The sequence below is a fragment of the Myodes glareolus genome, chromosome 2, assembly GCF_982192425.1.
Source record: "Myodes glareolus chromosome 2, mMyoGla1.1, whole genome shotgun sequence".
Lineage (NCBI taxonomy): Eukaryota > Metazoa > Chordata > Mammalia > Rodentia > Cricetidae > Myodes > Myodes glareolus.
Genome location: NC_142027.1, coordinates 8889675 through 8917105, shown reverse-complemented (window position 1 = coordinate 8917105; position 27431 = coordinate 8889675). Strand labels below are relative to the sequence as shown.

Genomic DNA, 27431 nt, shown 5'->3' with positions numbered 1-27431 from the left:
TAGATGATTAAATTCTTCATATAAAAGTTAGATGGAAATGTCTCTGTGTTCTTGCTGTTGGAATCTTGCAGTGGTGAGGGCACCACCCAGACAGGTGTCAGCCATTGGCCTGCTGCCCACATGCTGCGTGTGAATCCAGACACGCTCCTTGAGTACACCCCGTCCCGTCCCGCCAATGTGTAAACCGAGGCTCCCTGTATAATAGTAGTCCCAAGTGTGGAGGTCTGCCACCAGCTTAGCTGTCAACTCTCTGTGGAATTTTAGTTTGTGGTGTTGACACATTGACAGGTGTGTGGCTCGGCTTAGGGCATAAAACACTGGTGGAAACTGTGTCATAATAATGAGCCAGTGAGTACAGAAGACACATGGATAGAGGCCGACTTGTGCATTTCACTAGTGTGGGTCACGTCAGCTATGCACTCTTGTGACATTTACAGATACAAATTGGCACACGACACATGGGTGACACGCTAGTCGTGATGGACATGTGATTGGCGCTATCCTCTTGAACCTCACTCACTGGGCCTCCCTACCTTTCCATTGCAGTTTTTTAAGCTGGCAAAAAGTTTTGAGGAAGGGGTGATCAATGTCCTGTGTGTTGGGTGCCCCATTGGGTTCTAGCGAGAGAAGCAGTGAAAACGAAGTCCATACAAATCTTTATGGGTGTGTGTTACGTTCTGTGCGGAGTGTGGGCGAACGGTAGCATGCGCAGGCCATCCAGTACTTGGGGGAGGGCGCTGATGCCACAGGGCAAACACAGCCCTCCCAGGAGGGGCAGGGATAATGCTGGAGACCAGTGAGCCAGGTGAACTATTTGTTCTGCACCTAGACATCAGAACAGTGAAGACTCAGTGGGAGGTGGGCAAGGCCCTTCCTGTCTCCCATCCAGCCCTTGGACAGTGATCAAGTCTGCATCCTCACTCCTCCCCAGGACCTCTTCGCTGTCTAAGCGGTGCTCCTCCTCCAGTGCTCATGTTGATGGTGGGATGCCGTTGTTAAGGTGGGTGATGTCTTCACATTTCACTCCGCTACCCTCTCGTGGTTTGTTCCGCTGGTCTTTCTCCTAAGTTTGGGAACTGGCACAGGTTTCCTTCCCATCCCTGCCATTAGCACGGACTGTGAAGAACCCACCTGACACTGTGGGCTTTAGGCAGAGGACCACTTCTAGCATCCTGTGGGTCATCCTACAACACAGAGCACAGTTCACATGGAAGAGTTTTCAGGTCTGAGCAGAGAAACCCTGGTCTCACCCTACTGGCCACTCTGGCTAAAGTTCACTGGGTTGTCCTGACCCAAGTGGTCAGCCCACATATGGCTACCCCACACACGGCTACTGAAGTTGCCCTGATAACTACTGCTGAATATTTGCATCCATTTTGAAGCTTCTATCATGTGTATGCAGCATAAAGCGTCTCCCACAATTGCCTTTTTCAAAACATCTTGATTGTCCTCTATATTCTCTACTTTTAAAGTTGGATTAAACAGTAAAGAGTCCCTCAAGGCTTAAAAGTACCAAGTTTGGTGTTTGATTTTTGTTTTTAGGTTTTTGGGGTTTTTTATTTTATTTTATATTTACTCTGTGTGATGAGTGTGTGTGTGTGTGTATAAATCCCTCTGCTGAGTGAGCCACCATGCCCTGCCCAAAACAGCAATTTCATATGACTTAACCCCATATAATTTATCATTTCCTGCCACATGATGGGTTTAAGCACTCAAAGACGCCCATTGTGTGAGCAGCTCAAACAACCATAGAATACACCAGAATCCAGGTTCTTGACACATCCGTAGGAAGAGCCAAGATGTCACCCTAGTTTCTGCTTCCTTTAAATCCTAGCTCCCCGGAGTAGTGCTGCCCTGGTGTTTCCCCGTGTGTGCTGAGACTCGGCTGTGGACTTGGATCTGGGCAGTCTTCACTCTAGCCCAATCTGGGAAACTTACCACCCAGATAACAACCCCACTTCTTGGAAATGGAAAATTATTTCTGAGAGACAATGAATATTTTTTTCCTTTTGACAAAATTACAAATTAATCTGTTTATTTTTTTTTGACCCCCAAAATACCCAAGAAAAATTGTTCAGGGTGCTGTTGACTCTCAGCGACACCACACACACACTCCAGTGAATGCATAGGAAGATACAGAATACCTGCTATTTGGGGGCTGGAGATTTGACTTGGTGATTTAGAGCACTGGCTGCTCTTCCAGAGGATCCAGGTTTGATTCCCAACAAGCACATTGTGGCTCACAGCTGTCTGTAACTCCAGCCCTAGGGAATCTGACACAGGTACCATGCACATACGTGTGTGGTGGTGCACAGACAGACATGTTTTATACAGAAAAAATGCTAACACATAAAACACTTTAGAAAAAAGAAGAAAAATATATAGAATGCCATTCTATGCGGATCTCACTTAGCCACCATTTCCTTGGGCCCTTTTTAAATGAGAACCTTGGAAGAGCTGAGGTGGTTTATCTCAGCCAGTCCATTGCTTCTCATTGAAGGCTCTGTGCGCCGCATTGAAAGCTCCCAGACATGGAAAAAAAAATGCCTGATTTACTAAAACCAAGGCTTTGTTTCTTAGACATGACCATCGTTGGTAAGATCCATGTATGCTGTGTTACACGGTTCTGTATGGGCGCTTCCTAGAGTCTAGGAACCAGACGCTACCCGCCTGCTCTTCTGTGCCGTCAGTGGTCTCTGTGTGTGCCGCATGTGGGCATGAGAAAGCGACTTGAATGTATTATCTGTGGCTTCCTAACCTACTCTGAACTTCAGAGTCCAGCTCAAAGCAGATAGAATTGTCTAGAAGATTCTCTGGCAGCTGCAGTTTTCAGTTCTGCTTGGCTCATCATCCTGCAGGGCACACACTTCCTCAGCGTAGACACATCTGCTTAGGCTGACCACTCCTTTCTCCTGAGTTCTCCAAACCCTGACCCAGGACAGGAGACACTTGTGACCTACCAGAGGGCATGAGGAAGTTGTGTGCTCCTGAGTGAGGCCTCTGCTCCCCCTTCCCATGCCCACGCTGTGCCCTGTCACGCTTGCACACTAAGCCAGACCATACCAGAGAAGCAGAGAACACAATGTGGCAGTGAGGGACGGATGTCCCTGAAGAGTATTTGACAGTGTTGAGATCTTAGAACCTTGGACACAAGCCCTTCATTTGACAATGAGGATACTGAGGGTCTTGGGGTACCCTCTAAGCTTCTGCCCATTCCAGTGTCAGGCTCACCCCCTTCTCTCCCTGTCTGTTCTGGAGCCCTGCCTCCCACAGCACCTGCTCAGAATTATTGGTGGCTGTCATTCTGGAAGATAAGAACTGGCCCCTTTCCTTCCTGTGGGTCTCCTACCTCTGGGAAGGATGAGAATCCCACACATCATCACACATTCAGTGCCCACGCTCCATACTGGATTACCTCAGCCGTAGTCTCTTTTTAACTGCAGCCCAGTTTCCCAAAGACAGGCCTGTTCCAGATGCCCTCACTTTGGGCCAAATGTGGCTTCTAAATTTTCATTCCTGGCTGCAGCCTGAAGACCATGGTGCGGAATATAGACACAGTTTAATCTACTAGTTTGCTCTGGGGAAATCGGTATAGCTGTACCCTTGGACGTTGGTGGCATTAAAGGTATTATTCTAGGATGGTCATTTAGAACATAGGTTTGAATCCCAGCTCTGCTACCTTACATTCTCTGTGGTCTTGGGAATGTTATTTAAGCTCTTTGCACTTCACCAGTAGGGAAGTGATGAGAACACCAGTGACTGAACCCAGTGCCTAAGAAAGGAGCTGTTTGTCGGGATGAATGATTTCTGCGTGCTCAGTGAATCTTCTGGCTAGCCCATCTGTGGCTTCCTGCTTGCTTTCTAACTCCGCCCCTCCGGCCAACAACTACTTTCGTAGATGAGAGATTGCAGAGAGAATGACAGCCCCCTCTGACCCCCTGCAACTTTGCAAACAATTGACAGTCCCTTCCTTCTGGCCCCAGGGGGCTTACCTACACGGAAGCCTTTTGGAGAATCTGTCCCGTGCTGACGCCCTGTCTCACGCCAGCATCTCCCCAGCAGGCCACTGGTGCCAGATGCCTCTTTGACATGGTGACAGTGGGGTGCCCAACCAGGGCCCATGGAATGTACAAGGCTTTTAAATACCACAACCATGGACTGTTGGCAGGCCCATGCAGGGTTCCACAATAAACCTGGACAAATGTGTGGAGTCACTGGGTCCTGTATTTCTCATCATAGCCTTCTGTGGCCTTTTCCTGCCAGCAAAGAATGGAACGTTTGCCCCCTGCTCCCGCTAGACATGACAGCCACTTTTTTTTTTTTAAGTAGCTGTACTGTTTCACTAGAGCCGTGTGCTCCCAAGAGCAGCTGCGCTGGAACATTTAGGGCCCCCAGAAACACTGCCCTGTACCCTGCTGTGTGTACCCAGAACACTTAGGGCTCCCAGAAACACTGCCCTGCACCCTGCTGCGTGTGCCCAGAACACTTCGGGTCCCCAGAAACACACTATCCCTGCACCCTGCTGCGTGTACCCAGACAAGAACAGGACGTTGGCTGCCTCTGCTCCGCTGAACCAGAGTAGGGGACCAGCTGCAGCAGAACAGGCAAAGCCAAGCAGGGATCTTTGTGTTCTGGGGCATTGCCTTGGAATCCCACAGCACCATGGAAAGCCCTACATAGCGATACCTCCCTTAGTAACCAACCCCCACTGACTCTGTCTAGTGGGAACCCTCACCCCAGCCTATTCTCAAGAGACAGAAGAAAAATCTTCCACTACCCTTCCCTCCCTCTTGCTGCAACAAAGGCTTCAGAGGGCTGTCCTGACTCAGTTTCCCTTCTCCTGTTGCTCCCCCCAACACACACACAGGAGTACGGCCCCTGCCTGGTGCTAAGGCTGTGGGCATTGGAACACAGGCAGGTGTGATGCCTGCTTTTGAACGTGTAGGAGTGGGAGGAGACACCAGCAGACAGAATGGTAGAGTCAATCCATCTCACGAGACATGGTGTGACCCAAGGCCAGTGCTGTAGGGCAGGGAAGCCTGGGAGTCCTCTCCAAAGCAACTGTGGCTTCTAAATTTCCATTCCTGGCTGCAGTCAGAAGACCATGGTCTTAGATACATATTAATCTAATAGTGGACTCTGCCAACCTGAAAACCTTTCTGGCGCATGTAGGAGTCAGAACCCACATCTGTGTCCTCTGGCAGCATCCTGGGCATGCACCAGGGAACTGACAGGTGGCATGGATGCGGAACTGTGCCATATTCAGACGGCTCAAACCCCCATGGGCACGGTCTCCTCCCTAGGGCTCCCATGTGCCACCTTCTAGTTAGGAGCTGGCACAGGGTGCTTGGGTCCATAGAACCTTCAGTTACCCTACCTGTCCGGTCTAAACCAGCTCCAAATCTTCCTTTGCCCCCATATCCTACACACACCCTTCCTGGAATTCTGGCTTCAAGTTTAAGTCCTTGATGCACCCCAGTAACACAAGTCATGTCCCCCCTTGCTCCCCCTTTCCTGCTCTCTGCCGTCCTCCCAACCGTTGTTACCTTGCCATGAAGTTCTTTCATACATGACAAGGAGACCAGGAGGCTGATACATACACACGTGGACACTGGGTAAGTCACAATCTGTCACCGTGACAGGGCCCTAAGGAGGAACTCACAAGGAAGAAAGCCTTATTTTGGCCAGAGATTTAGCATTCTCATCTATGGAGAACTCCGCTTGCTCCGTGGCCGTGGGCCTTTGGTGAGGCCGAACACTGTGCCCGTGTGTGGCAGCAGGAGAATTTGCAGGGTTGGGTCTCTTACCTCATCAAGGCTTAGAAACAGAAAGAGGTCAGGGACCAGACACCTGTCAAAGGCATGCCCCCTCATCATCCTCCTCCAACCAAGCCACCACCTAAGTCTCCAACGTCTAGAAAATGCTAGTAGATGCTGTTCATGAGTCAATCAATGGCTGGTTCCCTCTTGATCCAGTCACCTGTCAGGGACTAGATGTACCAGTTGGGGACTGGGCACACATGAACCTTTGGTGTGTGTGTGGGGGGGGAGTATCTGCAAACTGTAAGACAGACTCATCTTCCTCATTAGCCTGAGTCCTTTGAGGGCAGGGCCAGCTTAGTGTCTCCAGATTTATCACATCAAGAATGCCACGAAGAGTCTGTCATGTGATGTATGCCTGTTATTCCAGTCCTCGGAGGGCTGAGACAGGAGGATTATGATGGGGTGGGGGGCCAGTCTGGGATACATAATGAAATGCTGTCAGAAGTAAATAAATTGGGCTGGGAACGTAGCTCAGTTGGTGGCATGTTTACCCAGCATGCACGCAGCCCTGGGGTTCATTCTCAGCACCACATAAGCAGGTGGGTGGTCACACCTGGAATCTCAGCATCTGAGAGGTGAAGGCAAAGATGTGAGAAGGTCAAGTTCGCCCTCAACCTAGGGAATCCTAGGCCAGCCTGAGATACATAAGACTTTATCTTAAAAGAAAGTTAAATAATAATAATAAAATCTGCAGAGAGTTAGGAGTGTAGCTCGGTGGTAAAAACATATGCTTAACGTGGATGGAACCCTGGGTTCTCTCCCCAGAACCACAAAAGGGAGTGAGTCGTCTCAGGACAAACACCATCAAGAGTGATGGCACTCCCCCTCATAGAGCTGGCCTACTGTGGGGTCCCCATCTCTTGCTGGCTGTAAGCACACTTACATTTCCCACCAGTCCTCACCCTTGGGGACTGTGGAGGAGGTGTCGGGTGTTGGTGGCGGTCCACGTTTGCCTCGTGCATCGTCCTCCCTCCCCAGCCTGGCCATCAGTGTACCATCTTGTTCATTCTCTCGCCGTGTGTGGCAGAGAATCCAGCGCAAAGCCTACGCTGGGGACGGCGGCGTGGTTGAAAAAGCTGATGTTTATGGAAAGGCTCTGGAACAGGAGCCATGCTTCATAATCACTTAGCCAGTCTACATACGTACCACTTGGTCCCATGCACATTTGGTATCTAGTCTCCCCCACGAGTGTGGTGGCCTCACAGAAACAACCCTTGGGTAGGACCTGCAGCCACTCAAACAGACAGAAAATGTCTTAGGTTGGAAGTGTCTCTTGTGTTCCATAGGAGTCAGTTTGTAGAGGTCCAGGGTGTTGCCAGGTCCCTCTGAAGCCATAGACTTAGGGTGGTGAAGTATACCTCCCCATCACACAGCCTTCAGAGTCTCCTGTGGGCTGGTCCGCCAAGGGTCTTTTATTTAGATGTATTTTTATTTATGTGTATGTGCGTATGACATGTACGTGTGAGTGGTGCCTGTGGAGGCCAGAAGAAGACATTGGATCCCCTGGAGCTGGAGTCACAGGTGTTTGTGAGCCACCGAATGGGAGTGCTGGGAGCCAAACTGACGGCAGGAAGCGCTCAGCTTCTGAGCCATCTCTCCATCCTGACCAGCTGCAGCCAGCTCCTAAGAGCCTGAGCTCCCAGGCCAAGCTTGTTTTCAAGGAGACCTTCCAGGAAGTGCAGGAGGAAAAATGGTGGGCTCCCTGGGAACACAGGTGGCTCCGTTCATCCTCCTGTTTCCAGAGAGCGTTTCTGATAGCGGGAGTAGCCGTCCCTTTCTGGACTCCACGCTCCCATCCATCCAATGAGGGTCTGTTCCAATAGTCTGGCCTCACATGCACCTCCAGAGGCCCCAAGAACAGGACATCTGGGCTTCAGTGGGCTCTGGGGTGCACATGGCCTGTCAGGGACAGTGTTCTCTCCTCAGAGCTGGCACTGGATAACTGCTCGGGAGCCAGCCCTGAGCTGGCTGGAGCTGAGCGGCTGTGGAAGCCCTGTGTCCCATGCACTGGGACAGCTGTGGTTTCCAGTTCCTTCCCACACTGGGCATCCAGACCGTCTTTTCTCTCGACAGTGGGAAGTCTTCTCTGCCTGGAATGAGAATCACTCAGAGCCTTACAAGAGATGGACACAGGTCTCCCCTGGAGAGTTAGACATTAGTGTTGAGTTCAGCGGGGACACTGCAGTCTCCAAGCTCCTTGGATGACTTCAGTGTGCCGCCATACTGGAGGACTGCCACCCCCTTCCATCCTACACTCGCCTGCCACCAAGATCTTCCTGACATACAGCCCAAACCTAGCTCTGCCTCAAGCCCCAAGTGTGTGTCCCTTCTGATGTGGTCTGAACTGTGCCTCCCAGTGTTCATGGGTGAAAGCCCTAACCTTAGAGATCCCAGGATGTGGCTAAATTTGGAGTTAGTGTCTTCAAAGATGTATTTAAACTGTGCAGTGGGACCGTCAGAGTGGATCCTACTCTAATATGACAAGTGTCCCTTTAAGAAGAGACCATACGTAGGTAGACACCACGGGTTTCCATGCACAAAGGCAAGGTTCTGTAGGACACGGGAAGAAGATATGGTTGTAAGCCTAGGAGAGATGAACCCTGCCAACATCTTGGCCCGCTCTCGGACTCCAGAGCTATGCGAGAGTAAACTTCTATTTTTAAAGCTACCCTGTCTGTGTGTCCTAGCCACCAGGTCACACACAAACACCCCCTATCCGGCAAGGCGAAGACAGAACGGTTAAGAACGTGGATTCTGGTCCCACTTTGTCTGCTGTTTCTTAACTGCTTTACCGACTTACTTGTCTTCTCCGCGCCTCCGTTCCCTCATCGGCTTGTTGTGGGTCACAGTAGCTGCCCCACGTGGTTGGTGACGAGGAACTGAGTCAACACATGCGCAGTGCACAAGCTTGTTGGCGAGCACTGAGTCGAGACATGCACAGTGTCCGAAGCGTCTAATTCAGCATTGCTGTATGCCCCACCCAGAGTCTCCTCTCGTCCACACCTATTCCTCCAGCTCCACGCACCCAACTCCAACTCTCCGTGCTCCATCCTCTTTGTCCATGATGTCCTAGTGCAGGATACTGTAACAAAATACCTCAGGGTGGCTAAGTTATAAATCCTTTTTATCGTCATAGTTCTTGAGGCTCAAATGTTCAAGATCCAGGGGATGCATCTGGTGGAGCCTCCCCAATGCATCACCCCATTCTAGGAGAGTGGAAGGTTTAAAGGTCATACTCCAGGGAGCAGCATGTCTGCCTCATGTTTATAACTGGATCCAACCCCTGAGATAACAGCATTTCTTTATTCGTGAGGATAATCAATCACCCCTAGTCACCTCTGAAATACCCTATCTCCGCAGGATGGAATGTGAACATTGAGGGATATGTGAACCATAACAAAGTCCAACTCCAATTCCTCCTCTTCAAATTCTTCCCAGACCTCTCTGCTTAAATCTACTGCTGCCTTCTTCATTATAAAAAACCATGTCCCACAGTGCTGCTGTAACATTTCATCCTTACAAACCTGAGGGGTTTATTTACAGCCATTGCTAAGGAAGCCAAAAATCCGGCGGGATAGGGCACACCAAGAGTGAGTGCCCAGACAGCTAGAAAGCACACACAGAGACATGAATGCAGCCGAGAACGAAGGGAAGATGCAGATGTAAAGGGCTGTGGTACCTGTGTCAGGAGTCCAGCATCAGACAGAAAGCCAGCATGATCTGCTAACCGCATTCCTAGCCACTGCAGAGCAGGAGATGGACTCTCTCTGGAAAGAATTCCATTTCTACTACTTCTCTGTGCTCATTAAACTGCTTGGCAAGTCAGGTAGACCAGATGGCCCTTCTTGGAAGACGATGGAAATGATTTAGAGAATATGTAGTTTTTTGGGGTTTGGGTTTTTTTTGTTTTTTTTTTTTTTTAGTTTCTGGGTTTGTAACCAAGTGAGGAGGCTGAATGGACATGCCCATAGGGACCCAGCTACACAACTCACAGTGGGTTCCCTAAAATAGGGATACCTGGGCTCAGTGCACAGGGATTTTTGATGTCATTGGTGGCATCTTTAACTACTCACCACAGGCCTCTCACTAGCTCCTACTCTCTTATCAATATCAGAATCAAATCCTGAGAATCTGAAACTCTCCTGTCCTGGGGACTGATGACAGCTCACAGCCATGCCCTTCGAGAGGCTTCTGTGAGTCAACCAGGGCAGAGGCCAGTCTAGAATGCCTGGGCCTCCAGAAGACAAGGACCTCAACGCCTCACTCATCACTGACCTCAGCTGCAAGCACAGATGCTGCAGGAAGTTCACTGTGGGCAGGAAGGATTCCCACAGCAGCTACGGTGCAGAGACAAAACCAGAGACGGCAGAAAGGGCTTCATCTGCTTTTCTTACAGGACAAGCCACCAACCTGCCACACTGCCTGGACGTTGAGTGGTTCATAATAGAATCAATATCCTAGGAGGATCAAGTGCAGCCTGGTGGGGACAGGAAAGGTGTAGCTCAAATGGCAAGAGACTGAAGTCTGGCAGAGCCCACTCTAGCGACTCCTGCAGTACAGACAGGAACTCAGGCATCCAATTCACACATGTGACTGACACAGACCTACTTAGCAAGGGCATCTGGGCCTGAATGTCTCCAGACACACTGTGCTGTCTTTCCCTTGAGGTGAAAACTATCATGGGGCCTCCCCATCACTCTCCTGGCCTCTCCTCATTGTGTCTCTAGTTCAGTTCTGGTATGGCTACCCCTATACCATACATGGCCTTTTCTACTTCCACCGGTGTCTGTGTTTCCCTCGCTGTTTTTACAGCGCTGTTGGCTGGCCTGTTCTTCGTGTGTGTGAGTGTGTAGTAGCTGTGAGCTCATGAACGTGTGACACCCAGCAGTCAACCTCAAGGATTGTTCCTCAGGAGCTCGCCAACTTGGGTTTTGAGATAGTGTATCTTAGGGACACCCAAGGGCTTGTCATGTGCTAAGTCAGGCTGATTGGCCAGTGAACCCCATGAATAGGCCCATTTCTGTGCCCCGCCCCCTCCCCCAGCACTGGGATTTCAGTACAAACCACCATGCATGGCTTTTTACTATATGTTCTAAGGATCAAACCCAGATCTGAGCAAGGCAAACACTTCAACAATGGGACCATGTCCCACTCTTTTTAATTTACATTTCCTGTGGAGTCTTCCCTAAACTCCTGAGTTTCCCTGGGGACAAGGATGGTATCTGCTTACCTCTGTGTCCCTTCAACTTCCTGGAAACTTAATAAATATTTATTGACCAACTTATTATATTTTTTTGGCTCCTTCATAACAGAAATCAGGTCTGTTTATTTACTTAGCTCAATGTTTAGCCCGCTGTGGGAGCTAATTTGAGTTTCAAAACTACACTGAAGAGAGGCAGGAGGGTCTTCCATTTTTTTTATGCTAAGTACTCGGTATCATTTGAAATTCCACAAGATCTGTGAACACATGTATTAGTTATAATAGAAAGGATCTCAGTTCCACTGGTCATAGGCGTGATGGTCATCATATCCCCCTTGGACCCATATGGGTCCAAGTCTCTGGGCCTTACAAAAGGACGTCACAGCCCTGTCCCTTTCATAAGTGTTATAAGAAAACGATATAAACTTGGGAGCCTACATTAGGAATTTCCTGTGGGTTTAATCGAGGCTGTTTTTTAACTGCTTGGAGTTCTTGCAATATTATTTCAGCTGTGAACCAATTTTGGTTTTGAGACACCCTTCATCCCTACTCGACGGCCATAGAAAATTATTCACTATACTTTCACCCTTACTCTTTCCCTCAGCCAGGGGTCAACAAACTGTGTGTATCTTGGTACCCAAGGGAGAGAAGGCCACACCCTCTACCCCCTAAAGAAAAGTTTTAATTTGAAATGGCTTTTCCACTTGTCTGGCTTTGCATAATGAAGGTTTTTAAACCCCTTGATTTCTAAATATTAAGTTTTCAAAGGGAGGATATTTTGGGGTTTAAAGTTCCTTTTTCAAGTCTTTCATGGCTTTCTGGGTCTGGAATTCAACCTTCTCAGTATCCCATGGGTCAGTTTAGTGACCAAAAATCCATCTCAAGTCAGTGTGGTTGCTGCACGATGTGCAGAGAAACCTCCTCCCAAATTCTTTGCTGTTGATTGTGTTCTGGGTCCAGAGACCAGCGTGGCCACGTCTCCAGGAAGGCTGGAGTTAGACTTGCATGGGGTGGGACTCCGGATATAACAGCCCAGCTGTACCAGCATCTCCAGGCTCTCAGTTCTGGCTTGGATGCTGTAGCTGTGTAGATCTGAGGTTGGCCTGTCCAGAGCAAGGTGTACAACAGCCCCCAAGTGCACTCAGAGCTGGCACTAAGCCAGGCATCCCTGCACCTTCCACTGTCCTCCCAAACTTGTGCCCAGAGGAGCTTCTAGAATCCAAAAGGCATCTCTCCCAACAGAACCTCATTTCAGTTTCTTGGTCATTCTTGTGTCTTCTGGTCATGGCACTTCCTTTGTAGAAAGGAGGTGGCGTTTCTCAGTGGGATCTACTGGCAAGAGATGTGTATTCTCTGTCCTGTGTTTTAGTCCATTAGTTAGTCCTGGTTCAGCTTGCCAAATATCAGCTATTGCTTTCTTGTTTGAACAAGAATACAGTCAGTCTTCTGGGTGGAAGGTAGTAACCTGAACTGGTGTGCTAGGAGAGTGGTATTAGTTTGAAGGGGGCAGTACCACCTTCAGCCTGGAGGGGCAGTACCACCTTCAGCCTGGAGGGGCAGTACGACCTTCAGCCTGGGGGGGCAGTACCACTTTGAGCCTAGGGGGCAGTACCATTGTTGACTTAGGGGAGTACCACCTTCGGGGGGGGGGATGAGGGGGAGGCAGTACCACCTTCAGTCTGGGGGGGCAGTACCATCTGAGCTGAGGGGGGCAGTGCCATTGTTGACCTGGGAGAGTACCACCTTCAGCATGGAGGGGGGGCAGTACCACTTTCAACCTGGGGGTCTGGCACCACCTGGGAAGGGGGAGGAACAGTAATGCCATCTTCAGCTTCAGCCTAGGGGGCATTAACATGTTCAGAAGAGGAATTCTTCACTGGAGGAGCAAACAGCACTATGTCCAGTTTTAAACCATTGAATCCGCAAGGTCTGGAAAATAAGCACCTTGCTTTCATCCTGAATTTCCAGCACGCGGATTAGCTGGTCCCAAAGTCAGGGCAGACTTTGGACATTTGACAATCATCAGTTGCCAAATGAAGGAATGATGGCCACAAACAGGCTTTTTTCCTTTGTTTGATTTTTTGTGCGTGTTTGTTTTGTTTTGTTGTTGAGATAAGGTCTCACTAGGTAGTCCTGGCTGTCCTGGAATTCATCTTCCTCTGCTCTCTCAGTGCTGGGATTAAAGTCAGGCGCTACCAAGACCAGTTTGCAGACAGGCTTTTGAACTCAATAAAACTGTGTGCAAAATGGGCATGCGTGTTTCACGTGGTTGGTACGTAGTGGTTTGCTGGGTACAAGCCCAGAGCGCCCATGAGATCTCACCAAGAGAACTGTGATCTAAAGGGACATTTGTGAGACTTGCCTGGCCACTGCTGATGTCTGCGCTGCAGACACTTCAATACAGTGCCAAGTGAACCTAAACCACAGTGTGTGCAAGAATTCCAACAGCCCTGTGAACAGCAAGGCCCTGGAAGCACCAGGAGGCTGCGTCCAAGAGTGGGCCCAGCCCCAAATGCAGGGGCCACACTCAGCCATGGAACAAGAAATGGCCTGAATCCTGGGTCCTTGGATTCATTCTTAGGACAGTGGACAAAGATAGGGCAGGGACTGGATATGCCTCCCCACGGTTCAAAGTGTTCCCTAGGTGATTCCCCCAAGAAAAGTTATAGAGCAAAGAAACCCAGGGAAAGAGGAGTCTCTCTGCTTTCTACAATCCAGGGCTCACCCGGCTGCTGGGGACATTCACTGGGAAGCTTTGCTAAGACTGATATTTCCAGAAGACAGCACCCCAGGCATACAGAAGAGCTGAGTCACAAGGGTGGTTAGCAGGAGGCCTAAGTTCAGAGTCACACTCACCTTGCCGCTCTGAGGTCCAGCTCGGCCGCCCACAGTGGCTGGGTAAAGTCCAGGATGGAAAGGCGTGGAGACTGTCTCTGTAATGATAGCTCCCTCCTGCTGGTTTCCTGGCACTATCTTGGCTGCCCTGCTGTTCTGTCCCAATGAGAAACTACAGCAGGCAGAAAGGGCAATTGGCCAGGAGAGGGAGCAGAATCGAGGACTGTAACCCTAAGAGGTAATGTCTGGAGCAGAAAAACAGTTCACCAAGAAGTTCATCATAACACTCTCCCAGACGGATGATTCTATTCACATGTAGACTTTGTCAGTCCTGAGCCTAAATAAACCCCCTTGCCGGGAGTTGGAATCTCTGAGGAGCCCTTGGTAATCCCTAGCAGCCTCCTCAAACCTGAAGACTCACTAGAGGGCTTATTAAATCGAAATGCCCTGGTCTGCTCCCCCAGAGAGTCTATTTGGCAAAGTTCTGGTCATTTATTTACAGGTTCTGCCAGGGTGGTTGATGGTGGAGAGACCACACATAGCTGGTTTCCGAGCGAGGGATGCACAGTGTTCTATCGCGCCCCCTTGTGGCAAGTGATAGGAATGATGGGAAATGAAAGTTAGGGGGACTCAACCCCACCCACCACCACCACCCACCAACCCAAGTTCTCAGAGTATGTATTTTACCAATTCAAATTCAGTGATTAAATAAAGACCGTCTAATAAGAAGAAGTATATGATGTGTGGGACCACTTTCATGTATAAAAAGGTGGGCCCGGCTCACTACTGAGAGTGGGTGCTGCCGAGGCCGGGGGTGGGCCGTACTGTTACAAAGGCCCCGTGTGAACAGAACTCCAAATAACAAGCTGAGCGAACACCGTTGAGGGCTGGCCTGTCTCAGGGCAGCTTCGGGGTCATTCCTTCCGGTAGCCTTGGCCTCTGCAAAGGCAGGGTGGGACTGTCCTGGGAGCTGTCTGCGGCTGGCAGGGCTTTCCAACCTGGCTGAGGCTTGCTGCTCACCTTCCACGGGCACACTACTGAGACCTTGCCTGAAGAGTCTTCCGGTCCTGTCTGGATGCACCTACCTGGCCCTCACGTTCACCAGGAGCCTCGGCGTAGTTACCACAGCCTCCAAAAGCTGGCCTCGGGATATCCGCGTGCCCTCCTTCAGCTTGGTGTGGACAATGGGGTCTTAGCGCACACAGCCTCTGGACCCACCCGGAAGGGCTTGGACCCGGCTCCTTATCACTGTGGAGGGGAAGGACCTGGGGAGAGTTTACCTCTCTGAGCTTTGGTTTCCTTGTCTGTGCCACGAAACTGACTCTGGAACTTTAGAGAGCCGCTCAAGGCAGGGGTCAGCGCCAAGCTCCTGGCACCGTGCCTGGCATGGAAGCGTTGGCTGGGGGTTAGCAGCTCGTTTAAGCCTTTCCTTGGTTCTGGTGGAGCATAAGTGTGCACCCCATGTGTGTGACCACAAACTGGGTGAAATTTATCCCTCTTACAGTCCCGGGGCAGAAAGTCTGAAGTCAGTGGGTGGGACGGCTCCTCCCGAAAACTCTGGGCTACTTTTCTCTCTTATGCTGCTAGAACTGACCGCGACCTGCGGAGATCTCTGCTCATGTCACTCTGGTCTCTACAGCTCAACACGCAACCCGGAGCGGATGAGGCCATGACACCCACCGGCCGCTGTCCCAGGGACCTCGGGCGTCTTCACCGCGGAGCTGTAGGCTTTCCCAGCCTTGCACTCAGCTTTCCTAAACGTTTGTGTCTTCCAGGGTGCTCAGACTTACACCTCTTAGATATGCTGACCCCGACTGAGAGGAAACGACAAGGCTACATCCATGAACTCATTGTCACAGAGGAGAACTACGTGAATGACCTGCAGTTGGTCACGGAGGTACCAGCAGCCCTGGAAAGCTGGGGGGAGCTGGGGTGGCCCTGAAGTGGGGGCTGGGAAAGAGGTGGAGGCCCTGCTGAGGAGGTTTGTTTCCTGACTCTGACCTGGGGCAATCTCTTGTATACAAAGGATAGCTGAACAGCAAACCGGGTCTTACCCAGGAGGCAAGATGGTCACATTTTTCATAGGGCTACCCTGTAAGTCAGAGAGATCCAGGACCAAGGCCAAGAGCACGCAGGTCCCAAACTAATGGCTAATAGAGGAGCATGGCTTGGGACTCTTGGCTCGAGTCAGCGAAGTCGCAGCTTGGCCACCAATTGATTGATGTCATCAAGTCATATGACATCCCTGACTCAGTGTTGGCTCCGGAGCACAGAGGCTAGCTAGACGTCTCTTGAGTTATTTCTCGTGCCCCCATCAACTCCTGAGGAAATCTGCCCCTGTGGCTGAGCAGGAAGGTGTGTTCTCCCATGGCTCCACGAGACTGCTGCCCTGGGCTGCCCTGTGGGCAGTCAGTGAAGGTCTTGGCACTCTCCGAAAGCATGGGGCGATGGGGTTTGTAGCCCTTTACCCACACCCAGTGAATGTCACCGTGTTGGGAAGCAGGTTTGCGGAGCTGGACCTGAGGGTCACCTTCAACATGAAAAGTCCTGTCTTGGATTGTAAGCCTGTAACCCAGCAAATGACGTGAAATTGTGATGTTACCCACACATCCCGGAGGGATTGTGTTCGGCTGTTGGATGTTATCTGAGTCTCGGGATAAAATGCCAGCCCACAAGGGTTTCCCAAAAAGCCCACGAGGCGGGGTCCCAATTGGCTGTTTCAAGACATCTTCCTGCTATTAAATATGTGGTCATGTGTAGGGTATGAGTGTCACCCATTTAGATGTGGCATCCTGTGTGGATATTACCCAGTTCGCCATCGGATTAATGGCTCATGCAGAATGAGTCTCCCAAGGATCAGCCACAACAGGCCAAGTTCATTTCAAAGACAAGCTGTCCCTGGGACCCAAGAACTTTCGGAGGACTCTCTGCCCCAGGTGCTAAGGACTGCCTTGTGGGCAAGGGGCTCAACCACATGAAGTCCCACCGAGATCTGGGGTTCGCTATGAGTTATCGGCCCACCCATCCAGAGCCCCGGAAAAGGCTGACATCGTCCTCTCAATACCACCTGCTTCAAGCTCTGTGCTTCCTAACAATGCCCATGACTTGTCTGGGTGTAAAAAGGGGGCCACACATCTCCACAGGCATCCTCCAACTCCCATGTCCGCACGGTGAACCGCGTGAGGCAGCCCTACCCACATGCATGCTGGTCCACTAACCTCCTAGCTTCCTTTTGATGGAATCAAGCAAGTCTCCTCGGAGCCTCTCCTGGGTTCCCCTTGTCAAACCCTTGTCCTCTCAGGAGAAGGTGAAGTCTCTGAGTCCTCTCCCTTGTGCGTGCTAAATGAAGCTGAGCGAGCATGCCCGAGTGTGCGTGCGTTCATGTGTGCATGTGTCTGTGTGTGTGTTGAGCTAACTGTTTGCTTTCTGAACGGCTTCCTTTCCCACACCTGTAGGTCTTTCAGAAACCCCTGATGGAGTCTGAGCTGCTGACAGAAAAAGAGGTTGCTATGATTTTTGTTAACTGGAAGGAGCTGATCATGTGTAATATCAAACTGCTGAAGTAAGCATTTCCCTCTCACTTCCCTGGCATGTACACCAGCAACGCTGTGTAGTCCGTCTGTCCCTCACGCATGCTGCCCTGGGTCTCTTTCTGCCACCACCCCAGCCCAGCCATTGCCTCTCAAAGTTCCCTCACCTTCCTGTGCTCCGGTCCCTCCTGGAAATACACTATGGAGTCCTCACAGTGGGGCGTGAACTGCCCAGGCGTGCGGGTTCCTACCCTGACAATAGTGGCAGATTTTCCTTAGCTGGGACAGTCTTGACTTCTGACTGCTGGCTGGCTCCATCCTTGTGGGTGGAGCAGTTCTAGCCCCAGGGCCTAGCCTCAGACCTGGGAAGCAGGGATTGTCTGTCTTGTGAGGCTCTGGACTGCAGAGGGAACGTGTGGAATGGGAAAGGATCTCAGGAGGTTCCTGCTGCTTCCTGAGGCCAATTATACTTTATACCTGTGTAGTCTGCAGAGGCTGCTGCAGGGTCAGAGCTAAGGGACCTGGGTTTAGACCTCACCTCTTTATGCCTCAGTTTCCCCATCTACACACTTAGAGGATTGAATTAGACAATAAAGATTCCCCCAGTTCTTTAAAAACAAAATCAAAATCCATCAGAACCCCGGATCTATATCCTATAGATATATATCCTATATCCTATCTCTCAAGCAATGTCCTATGTGTGACATTGCTTGAGAGAGCAGATTAAGTTCTGGTCCCCAGGGAGAGGACATGGCAACTGGGAGCAAGAGCTCCCCTTCCAACTTCTTTCTGACTGAGCACTGCAGACAGTCCTCAGATACCCCTATTCATTCCTGATCTCTATGTTCAGGTCACCGAGAAGCTGCCATGTCCTGAGCCCAGTTGCTGTGTACTTGTGCGGTAACTGCAGGTTCCTGGGTCTGTAATTGGAGTAGCTGGGGAGAGGGAGCCAGGAGGTGTAGAGAAGCGAGCATGAAGGAATAAGCGTGGCGTCTGCTCCCTCCGTGCCTACGCTCACACCGCGGAAGCTCTCTGTGCATAGGTGGGGTGGCCGACTCTTGGGCTCACTTCTCGTTGCTATTCTCTGGCTCTATGCCTTTGGTTGAGTGGCTTTACGGTCAATCTCTTGGCCTCTGTGTCCACATCTGTAAAATGGCAGTTTTCTTACTCTTTTCTGTGCCTATAACAAAAACCTGAGGTTATCATCTCCATAAATAAAGAAAATAATGTTTATTTAGCACAACAGCCTTTAGGTGAGGGTCTCATGGCCAATAATAAAGGAGAGGTCATGTGGCAAGTCAGGAAACCAGAGGCTGGGATCTGACTTGTTCTTCTGTAATAGCTTTCTCTGAAAGGAATTAACCAGGGCCCTAAGAGGCTCTTCAAAGGGTGCTGTGCGTGGTCCAAAGTGATTGATCTACAGCAGTTGTGCTTTTGGTCCCAAATTATGAATCTATTAAGTAGCAAGCCAAGGTAAATGAATAAAGAGCAGGATGTAGGTAGGTAAGTAGGTTGGTAGGTTGGTACGTAGGTAGATAGGTAGGTAGGTTAGTAGGTAGGTTGGTAGGTAGGTAGGTACTCAGAAAGAATGTGAGATGAGGGTGCCAGAACCTCATCAAAGCAGCTGCTCACAGTATCTAGCAGAAACCAACAGAGGAAGTTCTGTTGAGGCCAGCTGGAGTTCAGGAGAGAGAGACCTGGCTAGAGCCAAGTGTCCCCCACTGGTGAGGCTTCCAAGAACCAACAGCAGTTAGTGCTGAATCATCAAATCGGGCTCCTACAGTATCCAGGGGAAACTGAGGCATCAGCCAGAGTTCCCTCCTACCGCAGACACTTTTATACCGGGGATAAACAGAAGTGGCCTCTGTGGGAGATGGCGCACCTTCAGGCGGAGTGTTTGCTCTTGGGATGTCTTACTGTTCTCTCCCTTCCTGCCACACAGTTAGGGCAGCCACACCCACAGACAAGAGGTCTTGAGGAGACTTTGAGACAAACATACCTGGCTCTGAATTGGGGGAGCTAATCTTATTTTCAGGCCAGCCTCCCAGGAAGTTGCCCAAAACAGACAATTTATCAATATAACACCCATTACAAACACCAGTGCACCCGATGACCCGGCTGCCTACTGAAGCCTCCACCCACTCAGTGTTACCCCAAGCTCCTAGCCTCAGGTCTTTGTGGAAGGGTTCGAACCACACCCAGGTTGTAAACAATGTCTATGCTTTCATATTCCAGAGGCCTTCACACAACATGTTCCTGGCTCAGCTAAGTACAGAGAGCGGGCCCTGGGCTCAGGGGAGAACCGAGTACTCACCCCTGTAGCACGATTAATAAAAACCCAGAAACAGATATTGGGGTTCAACCTGAAATTCAGAAAATCAAAACAGCCAGTGATTGGCTTTTACCTCTGCCTCAGTCCGAAATGGCGATCCTGCCTCCAGGAATCTCAGAATGAGGCTGTCTGAGAGCTGTCTCCTCTGGTTTTATATTCCCCTCTAGGACTGGGATTAAAGGCATGCATCACTACCACCCGGTTTCTATGGTAAACTAGTGTGGCTACTGGGATTAAATGTGTATTACCACTGCCTGGTCTGTAAGGCTGACCAGTGGAACTGCTTTACTCTCTGATCTTCAGGCAAGCTTTATTTATTAAAATACAAATGAAATATCACTACACACCCCCATTTGGAGGGAGCCCACCTGCCATCTGGGAGAAATGGGCTGTTGATCCCTGAACCTACAAGCACTGCACGTGAAGTATTAGAGGCACACGGTTTGAAAATAGACACCAAAGTTTTCATTAAAACATACATATAGAGCCGGGTGGTGGTGGTGCACGCCTTTAATCCCAGCACTCGGGAGGCAGAGGCAGGCGGATCTCTGTGAGTTCGAGGCCAGCCTGGTCTACAAGAGCTAGCGCCAGGACAGGCTCCAAAGCTACAGAGAAACCCTGTCTCGAAACAACAACAACAACAACAACAAAACAAGACAAAACAAAATATATATAGGGAGCTGGGAAGATGTTTAGGGGGATTGATTGGTATCCCCAGCACCCACATAAAAACCGGGTGTGGAAGCGTGTTCCTGTAATACCAGAGCTGGAGGACAGAGATGGGAGAATCTCGGGGACTCACTAGCGAGCCGGTCTAACTGAATCAGCGAGTTTGGGTGAGAGGCCTTGTCTCCGAAAATAAGGGGAGGAGGACAGAGGACACTCAATGCTCCTGGTCTTGGCCTGCCTGTGCCCAGCCCCAGTGATGGCATTCCCCTCAGTTCTGCCTTCCCCATAGAGCCTATCAGAGCCCCGAGTCCTGGGTTTTCCCAGCGCCTCTAAACTGTTTTGGCAGCGAGGTCAGTCATGACCAAAGCATCTGGGGAGGAAAGGGTTTATTTGGCTTCTGCCTCCACATCACTGTTCATCACTGAAGGAAGTCAGGACAGGAACTAAAACAGGGCAGGAAGCTGGAGGCAGGAGCTGAGGCAGAGGCCATGGAGGGGTGCTGCTGACTGGCTTGCTCAGCCTGCTTTTTTATAGACCGCAGGACCACCAACCTAGGGATGTCATTAACCACAGTGGGTGGGGCCTGCCCTAATCAATCACTAATTAAGAAAATGGCCTGCAGGCTTGCCTCCAGCCTGATGCTGCAGAGGCATTTTCTTAACTGAGGTTCCCTCCTCTCGGGTGTCTTCAGCTTGTGTCAAGCTGATAGAAAACTGTCCAGCACGGTCGTCCCCCAGAATCTGATGATAAGACCCTACCGCTGATGAGAGCACATACCTGAGTCACAGGGCAGAGAAATCAAGGTGTACCTATAATACTGGCTAGCTTCATAGTGCTAGAAGGTTCTGTGTAATGATACTGGGGGAGAAGAGTGACCAACAGTCTTATCTGACCTTGGACCCTGGGACCTACGATAACAGATGTTGGGACTCTGGCTGTCACTGTCCACTCTGTCTGTGGACATTAGATGGAGCCACCGATGTGTCATCGGTCACTGGTGACTGCTTCGTAACTTGGACGTTCTTAGCTGACCGCTCCCCACTGCAGATCAAGGCCTCTCACGTGTGGACGGCCCTTTCTATGAGGAAGCCGCTCACCAAGGTCTCGGTACTCTCAGGACTGTGGCTACCACAGCTGACTCACTGGCTCACCCTCTTCTTCACCTCTGACCCATGCAGAACATTCTAGAAAGAGACTGTCAGTTGATCCTAGTAGCAGTAAGCCAGGCTATGATTTCAAGCTGACTTCCTGGTTAGACAACTCGACTCTATCAGATCCCAGGGATGACAACATCCTGAGACAGTGACCATGAACGTGCGAGCTCTGCCCCCAGACCCACCCTTTCTCATCTTCCCCCATCGTTTAAGGAGAAGAAAGAGGGGAGATCCCTGTCTCATCCTCCCAGAAAAGCTGCTTTCGAGGAAACAAGGGATCGAAGGGATCTTAGCAAGCTGTGACGTGGTCATTCTTTTCTCAGCCTCCAAAATTACCAGTGGCTAATGCTGGAGCAAAGTTCTTCGGGGACACTCCCACATCCCTCCAGTGGAACGAAGTCCTCGGGCCATCCCGAGGACCCCAGGCTGCTGCTCTGCTCAGGCCCACGTGGCCACTGCCTACCTGCCCCGCAGGAGCACGCACCAGAACGGAAACTGCTGATTTCTTCTGTGACCTGTTGTCCCAAGTTTCCTTCCTTGGTTTTCCTCAGACGAGGAAAATTTCTTTAGCTGAAAAAAAAAAAGAGGGATAAAGAAAGCAAATGGCCTGCACTTTTTAAAGCTGGAGACTTGGATGGTGGAGCCTCCTTGGAATTGCGGAGCCTTGCCCACACCTCATGGTTTCGCCACTGTGACCATGAAAGTAGTCACAAAAATTCAGTGGGATAGCTTCCAGCCTTGTGTTGAAATCCCATATTGTACCATCCACCCCTCACCCACCCTCCTGCCATCGTTAGGGCGGTTGAACACGCAGTCTCACACGTGGTCTGGCCCCAGTGTCTTAGTACCCTCACTGTGTGGAAGTTGAGCATCTCCCATGTGGTAAGACTGCACACTTTAGAGATGGAAGGAAGGACGCTCCATCCTGGCTGCCGTGGCCCTGAATGCTACATGCAGCAGGTAGACCCGGGAAGGAACGCTCCCTGTCCCTTAGCAGCTTTTCCCAGCTTTCAGGGAGGAAATTGTTTGACTTTGTTTTTTCATGATTATTTATCTGGTCAGCTTTAAATTAGACACATCAATGAAGCCATGGACAGGAGAAATACTTCATGTGATCATTTTTACCTAACTTTGGGAAACTTTGAGAAACACACTGAGATTGTGGCAATGGATTTGAAAGTTTGTCTCTCCTTCCGATGGTGACGTCACTTTCCTCAGAAGATTAGGGTCCCGGAAATGGCTCTGTGCTCAGACTGAACCAGCCTGGGGCATTCACCATAGATAATGCAGGGGGGCAACAAAGAAAGAAAAAAATGTAACAGCCCCCACGCTGAAGAAAACCGCCCAGGCGATCCCTCTCCATTGTACTAAGCTCATGTCCTTCTATGACCCTTGTCTCCCAAATAGATGCATTAGTGGGCCCCAGGTCCATGTCCCTCCCGCTCATTCCATATCTCTGCAACCTGGAGGGGTGGGGCGTGTCAGGCGGTGTGGGGCGTGTCAGGCGGTGTGGGGTGGGCAGCTCACCTGCCATGTTTCCGTGCAGAGCACTGAGAGTCCGTAAGAAGATGTCCGGAGAGAAGATGCCCGTGAAGATGATCGGCGACATCCTGAGTGCCCAGCTGCCCCACATGCAGCCCTACATCCGCTTCTGCAGCTGCCAGCTCAATGGGGCTGCCCTCATCCAGCAGAAGACCGACGAGGCCCCCGACTTCAAGGACTTCGTCAAAGTAAGGGAGTCGGGGCTATCGGGAGACTTGGGGACCCTCTCCATAGTGCCATCTTGATGTTAAGGGGTTCGTCACAAGTCCGCAAGCAGCTTTCCACCGAAGGCCATTGGGGATCGGTGGAAGTCGTGGGGGGCACTGAACTTGCAGGTGTGGTTCACACCAAGGGGCGTGCTCAGACAGGAGAGTCACCCTTGGGCTTGAAAGCTTCGGATGGCTTCAGGGATATGTTCTCCAGGTGGCCATGGTATTTTTAAGAAGTGTGTCTACTTCCTTCATTTCATTTTCTGGCCTCATGCAGACAGGGGCCCCCTTCAGTTAGCATCAATATTCCTAGTTCCCTGCCAGCCTCTGCCTTCTGGGCTCAGAGGGAATACCCAGGGTCCCCATAGCACCTTGGTCCCGGTTTTGGCTTGCTTCCTGTTGCAGGAATAAAACACTCTGACCAAAGGGGAAGGAAAGAGTTGTTTTGGTTTGCAGGTAAGAGTCTGTCATTATGGGGAACAGGCAGGCGCTCACAGCAAGGATCTGGAGGCAGAAACCGAAGATCTTGGAGGAATGCCGCTTCCTGGCTTGCTCTCAGGATCATATCTAGCTACCTTTTTTAAACAGCCCAGGCCCACCGACTGAGGGATTGGGTCGTCCAGAGTGCACCAAGCCTTTCTACATCAATTAGCAATTTAAAAAATATCCCACAGGCCAATCTGATGGAGACAGTTCCTCAACTGAGGGTCCCTTTCCCTAGATGTGTCAAGCTCAGCCACCACTGCTCCTTTCCATTGGAGAGTCATGGGCTGGGGTGAATCAGAGGTTTCTCTCCCGCCCACTAGTTCCCAAATAACCACTCAGAGGCTTAATATTAAATGGTTGGCCAATGGCTCAGGCTTATTACTAGCTAGCTCTTACATTTAAATTAACCCATTTCTATTCATCTACGAATTGCCACATGGTTGTCACGTTACTAGTCTACTGGCATGTTATTCCTTGGGCTGCTGGATGGTGTCTCCCAGACTCCATCCTTCTTCTCCTGTATCTCTGCTTGGATGTTCCACCTGGCTCTATTCTGCCTTGCTACAGGTCAAAGCAGCTTTATTTATCAACCAATGAGAACAACACATATTTATAGTATACAGGATCCCACAGCACTTGAGCTCTGGGCAGCCCATGGGTCTCACACAGCCTTGCTGTAAGGCTAGCAGAGTCTAGAGAGCCATGTCCACCAGGGCACATTTGCAGAGCTGATGCCAAGGCTGTTAGAGGTGTCTGCACTAGGCTATTCGCCCTGGTACTTGGTGTGGCTCAGAGTGGGTCCATACTAGTCACAGGGGCCCTCAAGCAGCATTTACCTCTCTCAGGAGAAAGAAAGAAAACAGGAAGAATTAGTGACTTCCTGGAAACAAGTGTCTTTTCCAGAATGAGCAGCATATCTTTGTGCCCGACTTTTGGTGGTAGAGGGTCACCCTCACCTCAGGAATCATGCTCCCTGAATCATCACAGTTATGTGCCCCGGCTTTTGGTGTCGGGGGGTCACTCTCACTTCGGGACTCACGTTCCCTGAATCATCACTGTGACATCTTCATCAGAACCTCCATACACACAGTGTCCTCTGCTCTGGTGTTTCTCTGCTTTGCTGTGCTAGCCAGAGAATGAGGCATTCTGAGGACAGCCACGGCTAAGAAGTGAGACAAGGTTGAGATGAAGATGAGGGTAGATGCCAGGAAGCTAGCACCACAGGCTGCTGTAACTTCAGCCAAGAGCTCAGCTCCCAGCCATGGGCAGAATGTGTCCATCCCTGCCTTAGCTCAGGCAGGCTGATGGAAGCCCAGGCGGGGTTGCTGCCTCTCCCCTCCAGTCCTTCTCACTGTTGTTGCTCGCTTGATGGGAGTTCTGCCTCCTATGTTTCCAAAATGATGGCGACCACAAACTGACACCAGGTCAGAGACTGATGGTGCCAGAACTCTAGATGTTTGTGCCTAAGGCATTAATTAAAGTGGACCCCAGACATCTTTATTGCGGGCAGGTGAGGTACTCCTTTTTGTGGTAGAAGAATTCCTGTCCACTGGAGAGGTTGACAGAGTTAGCAGGAGTGGCAGGAGGTTGGGCGGCTGGGAAGGTGATCCAGGGTAAAGCAATTGCTGGTCAAGCGTCAAGCCAGCCCTAGAACCTACAGAAAGGTAGGCAAGAGCCAGCTCCCAGAGTCGCCTCTGACCTCCATGTGCACCCACCTACACATATGTGCACACATGCACAGGGATACACATGTGCACCTGCACACATGTACACATACACACACAGGCACACATAAACACACAGGGACACACACATGTGCACCTACACACATGTACACATATATACACTGGTACACATAAACGCACAAGGATGCACATGTGCACACATACGCATGTACACATATATACATACATACATAGACACATAAGCACACAAGGACACACATATGCACACACACATAAATAATAAATAAATGCTTCTTTTTTTAATAAAGTGGTAAGAGGAAAAACACCAAGAGGTGAAGATTCATGGCAGGGCCCACCCCAGACTGGAGTCATGGACCCCAGGTCTTGGCTCTACCATCTAGCCCGGCCCAGGACTCACTGAAACCTACTCGGGAATTAGATACATCTGAAATGAGACGATTTTATGTCTTTCTGGTTTCCCTAGCACTTAGTGGGATTTTTGCTCTCATTCATAGTCTTGACTCTTTCGGGCCCCTGGGATATCACAAAGGTTTTCAGATATCTGGAAGAAATTCTGAAGCTAGAATCTCCTCTCAGGGAAGGTATACTGAGTCTGGAGGCAGGGTGTGGAGAGCCCACATCTGAGAGTCTTCATCTGTCTTAGTTAGGGTTTCTATTGCTGTGAAGAGACACCGTGACTTCAGCAACTCCTATAAAGGAAAGCATTTAAATGGGGTTGTTTACATTTTCAGAGGATTAGTTCATTATCATCGTGGTGGGACATGATGGCCTGCAGGCAGACATGGTGCTGGAGAAGGAGCTGAGAGTCCTGCATCTGGACTTGCAGGCAGCAGGAAGTGGTCTGTCTTACTGGGTGTGGTTTGAGCATATACCAGACCTCAAAGCCCGCCTCCACACCACAATGACATACTTCCTCCAACAAGACCACACCTACTCCAACATGTAGCATGATTAATAAAAACCAAGAGACAGATATTGGGGTTCAACCTGGAGGTCAGAAAAGCAGAATAACCAGCCACTGGCTCTTACCTCTACCTTAGTCTGAAATGGTGATCCTGCCTCCAGGAATCTCAGAATGAGACTGTGAGTGGAATCTGAATCCTCCAGTTTTATATTTCTCTCTAGTGCTGGGATTAAAGGCATGCGCCTCTACTGACTACTCTATTTTTTTATTTTTTAAAGGACTTTCTCTATTCTTTTTCTTCTCTCTCCCAAGTCTACGTATATTTTTAAACATACTGTAAACCATTTAGAGTTTTTTTTCATCTGAATCTGTCTTTATTGTATATCTCTATCTTTTTCTGAACACATGAGTCTTTAGTCTGCTAAGCAATAAGCCTGGTATTAAAGATGTGGCTTTGGTGGCTGGCTTTACTAGCTCAGTTAGTAGAGCATGAGACTCTTAATCTCAGGGTCATGTGTACATGGCCCACATTGGGTGCCATTTGTAGACAGAAGTTTCTGTCCTACCCAGTTCTGCTGCCCCTCAGAGAACACACAGAGGCTTATATTAATTATAAACTGTTTGGCCTATTAGCTCAGACTTATTATTAACTAACTCTTACAACTTAAATTAACATATAATTCTTATCTATGCTTAGCCATGTGACTTGGTACCTTTACTCAGTGAGGCATTCTCATCTTGCTTCCTCTATGTACAGCTGGTGACTGAGTCTCTGCTTTTCCTCTTCCCCAGAATTCTCTTAGTCTGGTTGCCTCGCCTATACTTCCTGCCTGGCAACTGGCCAATCAGCATTTTATTAAACCAATAAGAGTGATAAATATTTACAGTGTACAAGAGCATTCTCCCACAGCACCAACAAGGTCACACCTCCTAACAGTGCCACTCCCTTTGGGGGCCATTTTCTTTCAAACCAGCACAATGTCCTCCCTCTGCAAATGTCTTCAGCCTGGACCATGACAGCTGGACAATGCCTTCCAACTCC

General features: G+C 50.1%; 1 protein-coding gene across 4 annotated transcripts in view; it reads left to right on the top strand.

Moving 5' to 3' along the window:
• The window catches only part of Itsn1 (intersectin 1), a 189439-nt gene that overhangs the window by 142669 nt on the left and 19339 nt on the right, over nt 1-27431 (top strand). For all 4 annotated transcript variants that reach the window (XM_087899157.1, XM_087899163.1, XM_087899147.1 and 1 more), the window contains 3 exons: nt 15633-15754; nt 17313-17419; nt 23089-23272. In XM_087899157.1, coding sequence (XP_087755283.1) covers nt 15633-15754; nt 17313-17419; nt 23089-23272 — 413 coding nt within the window. The remainder of the gene's footprint in view (nt 1-15632; nt 15755-17312; nt 17420-23088; nt 23273-27431) is intronic.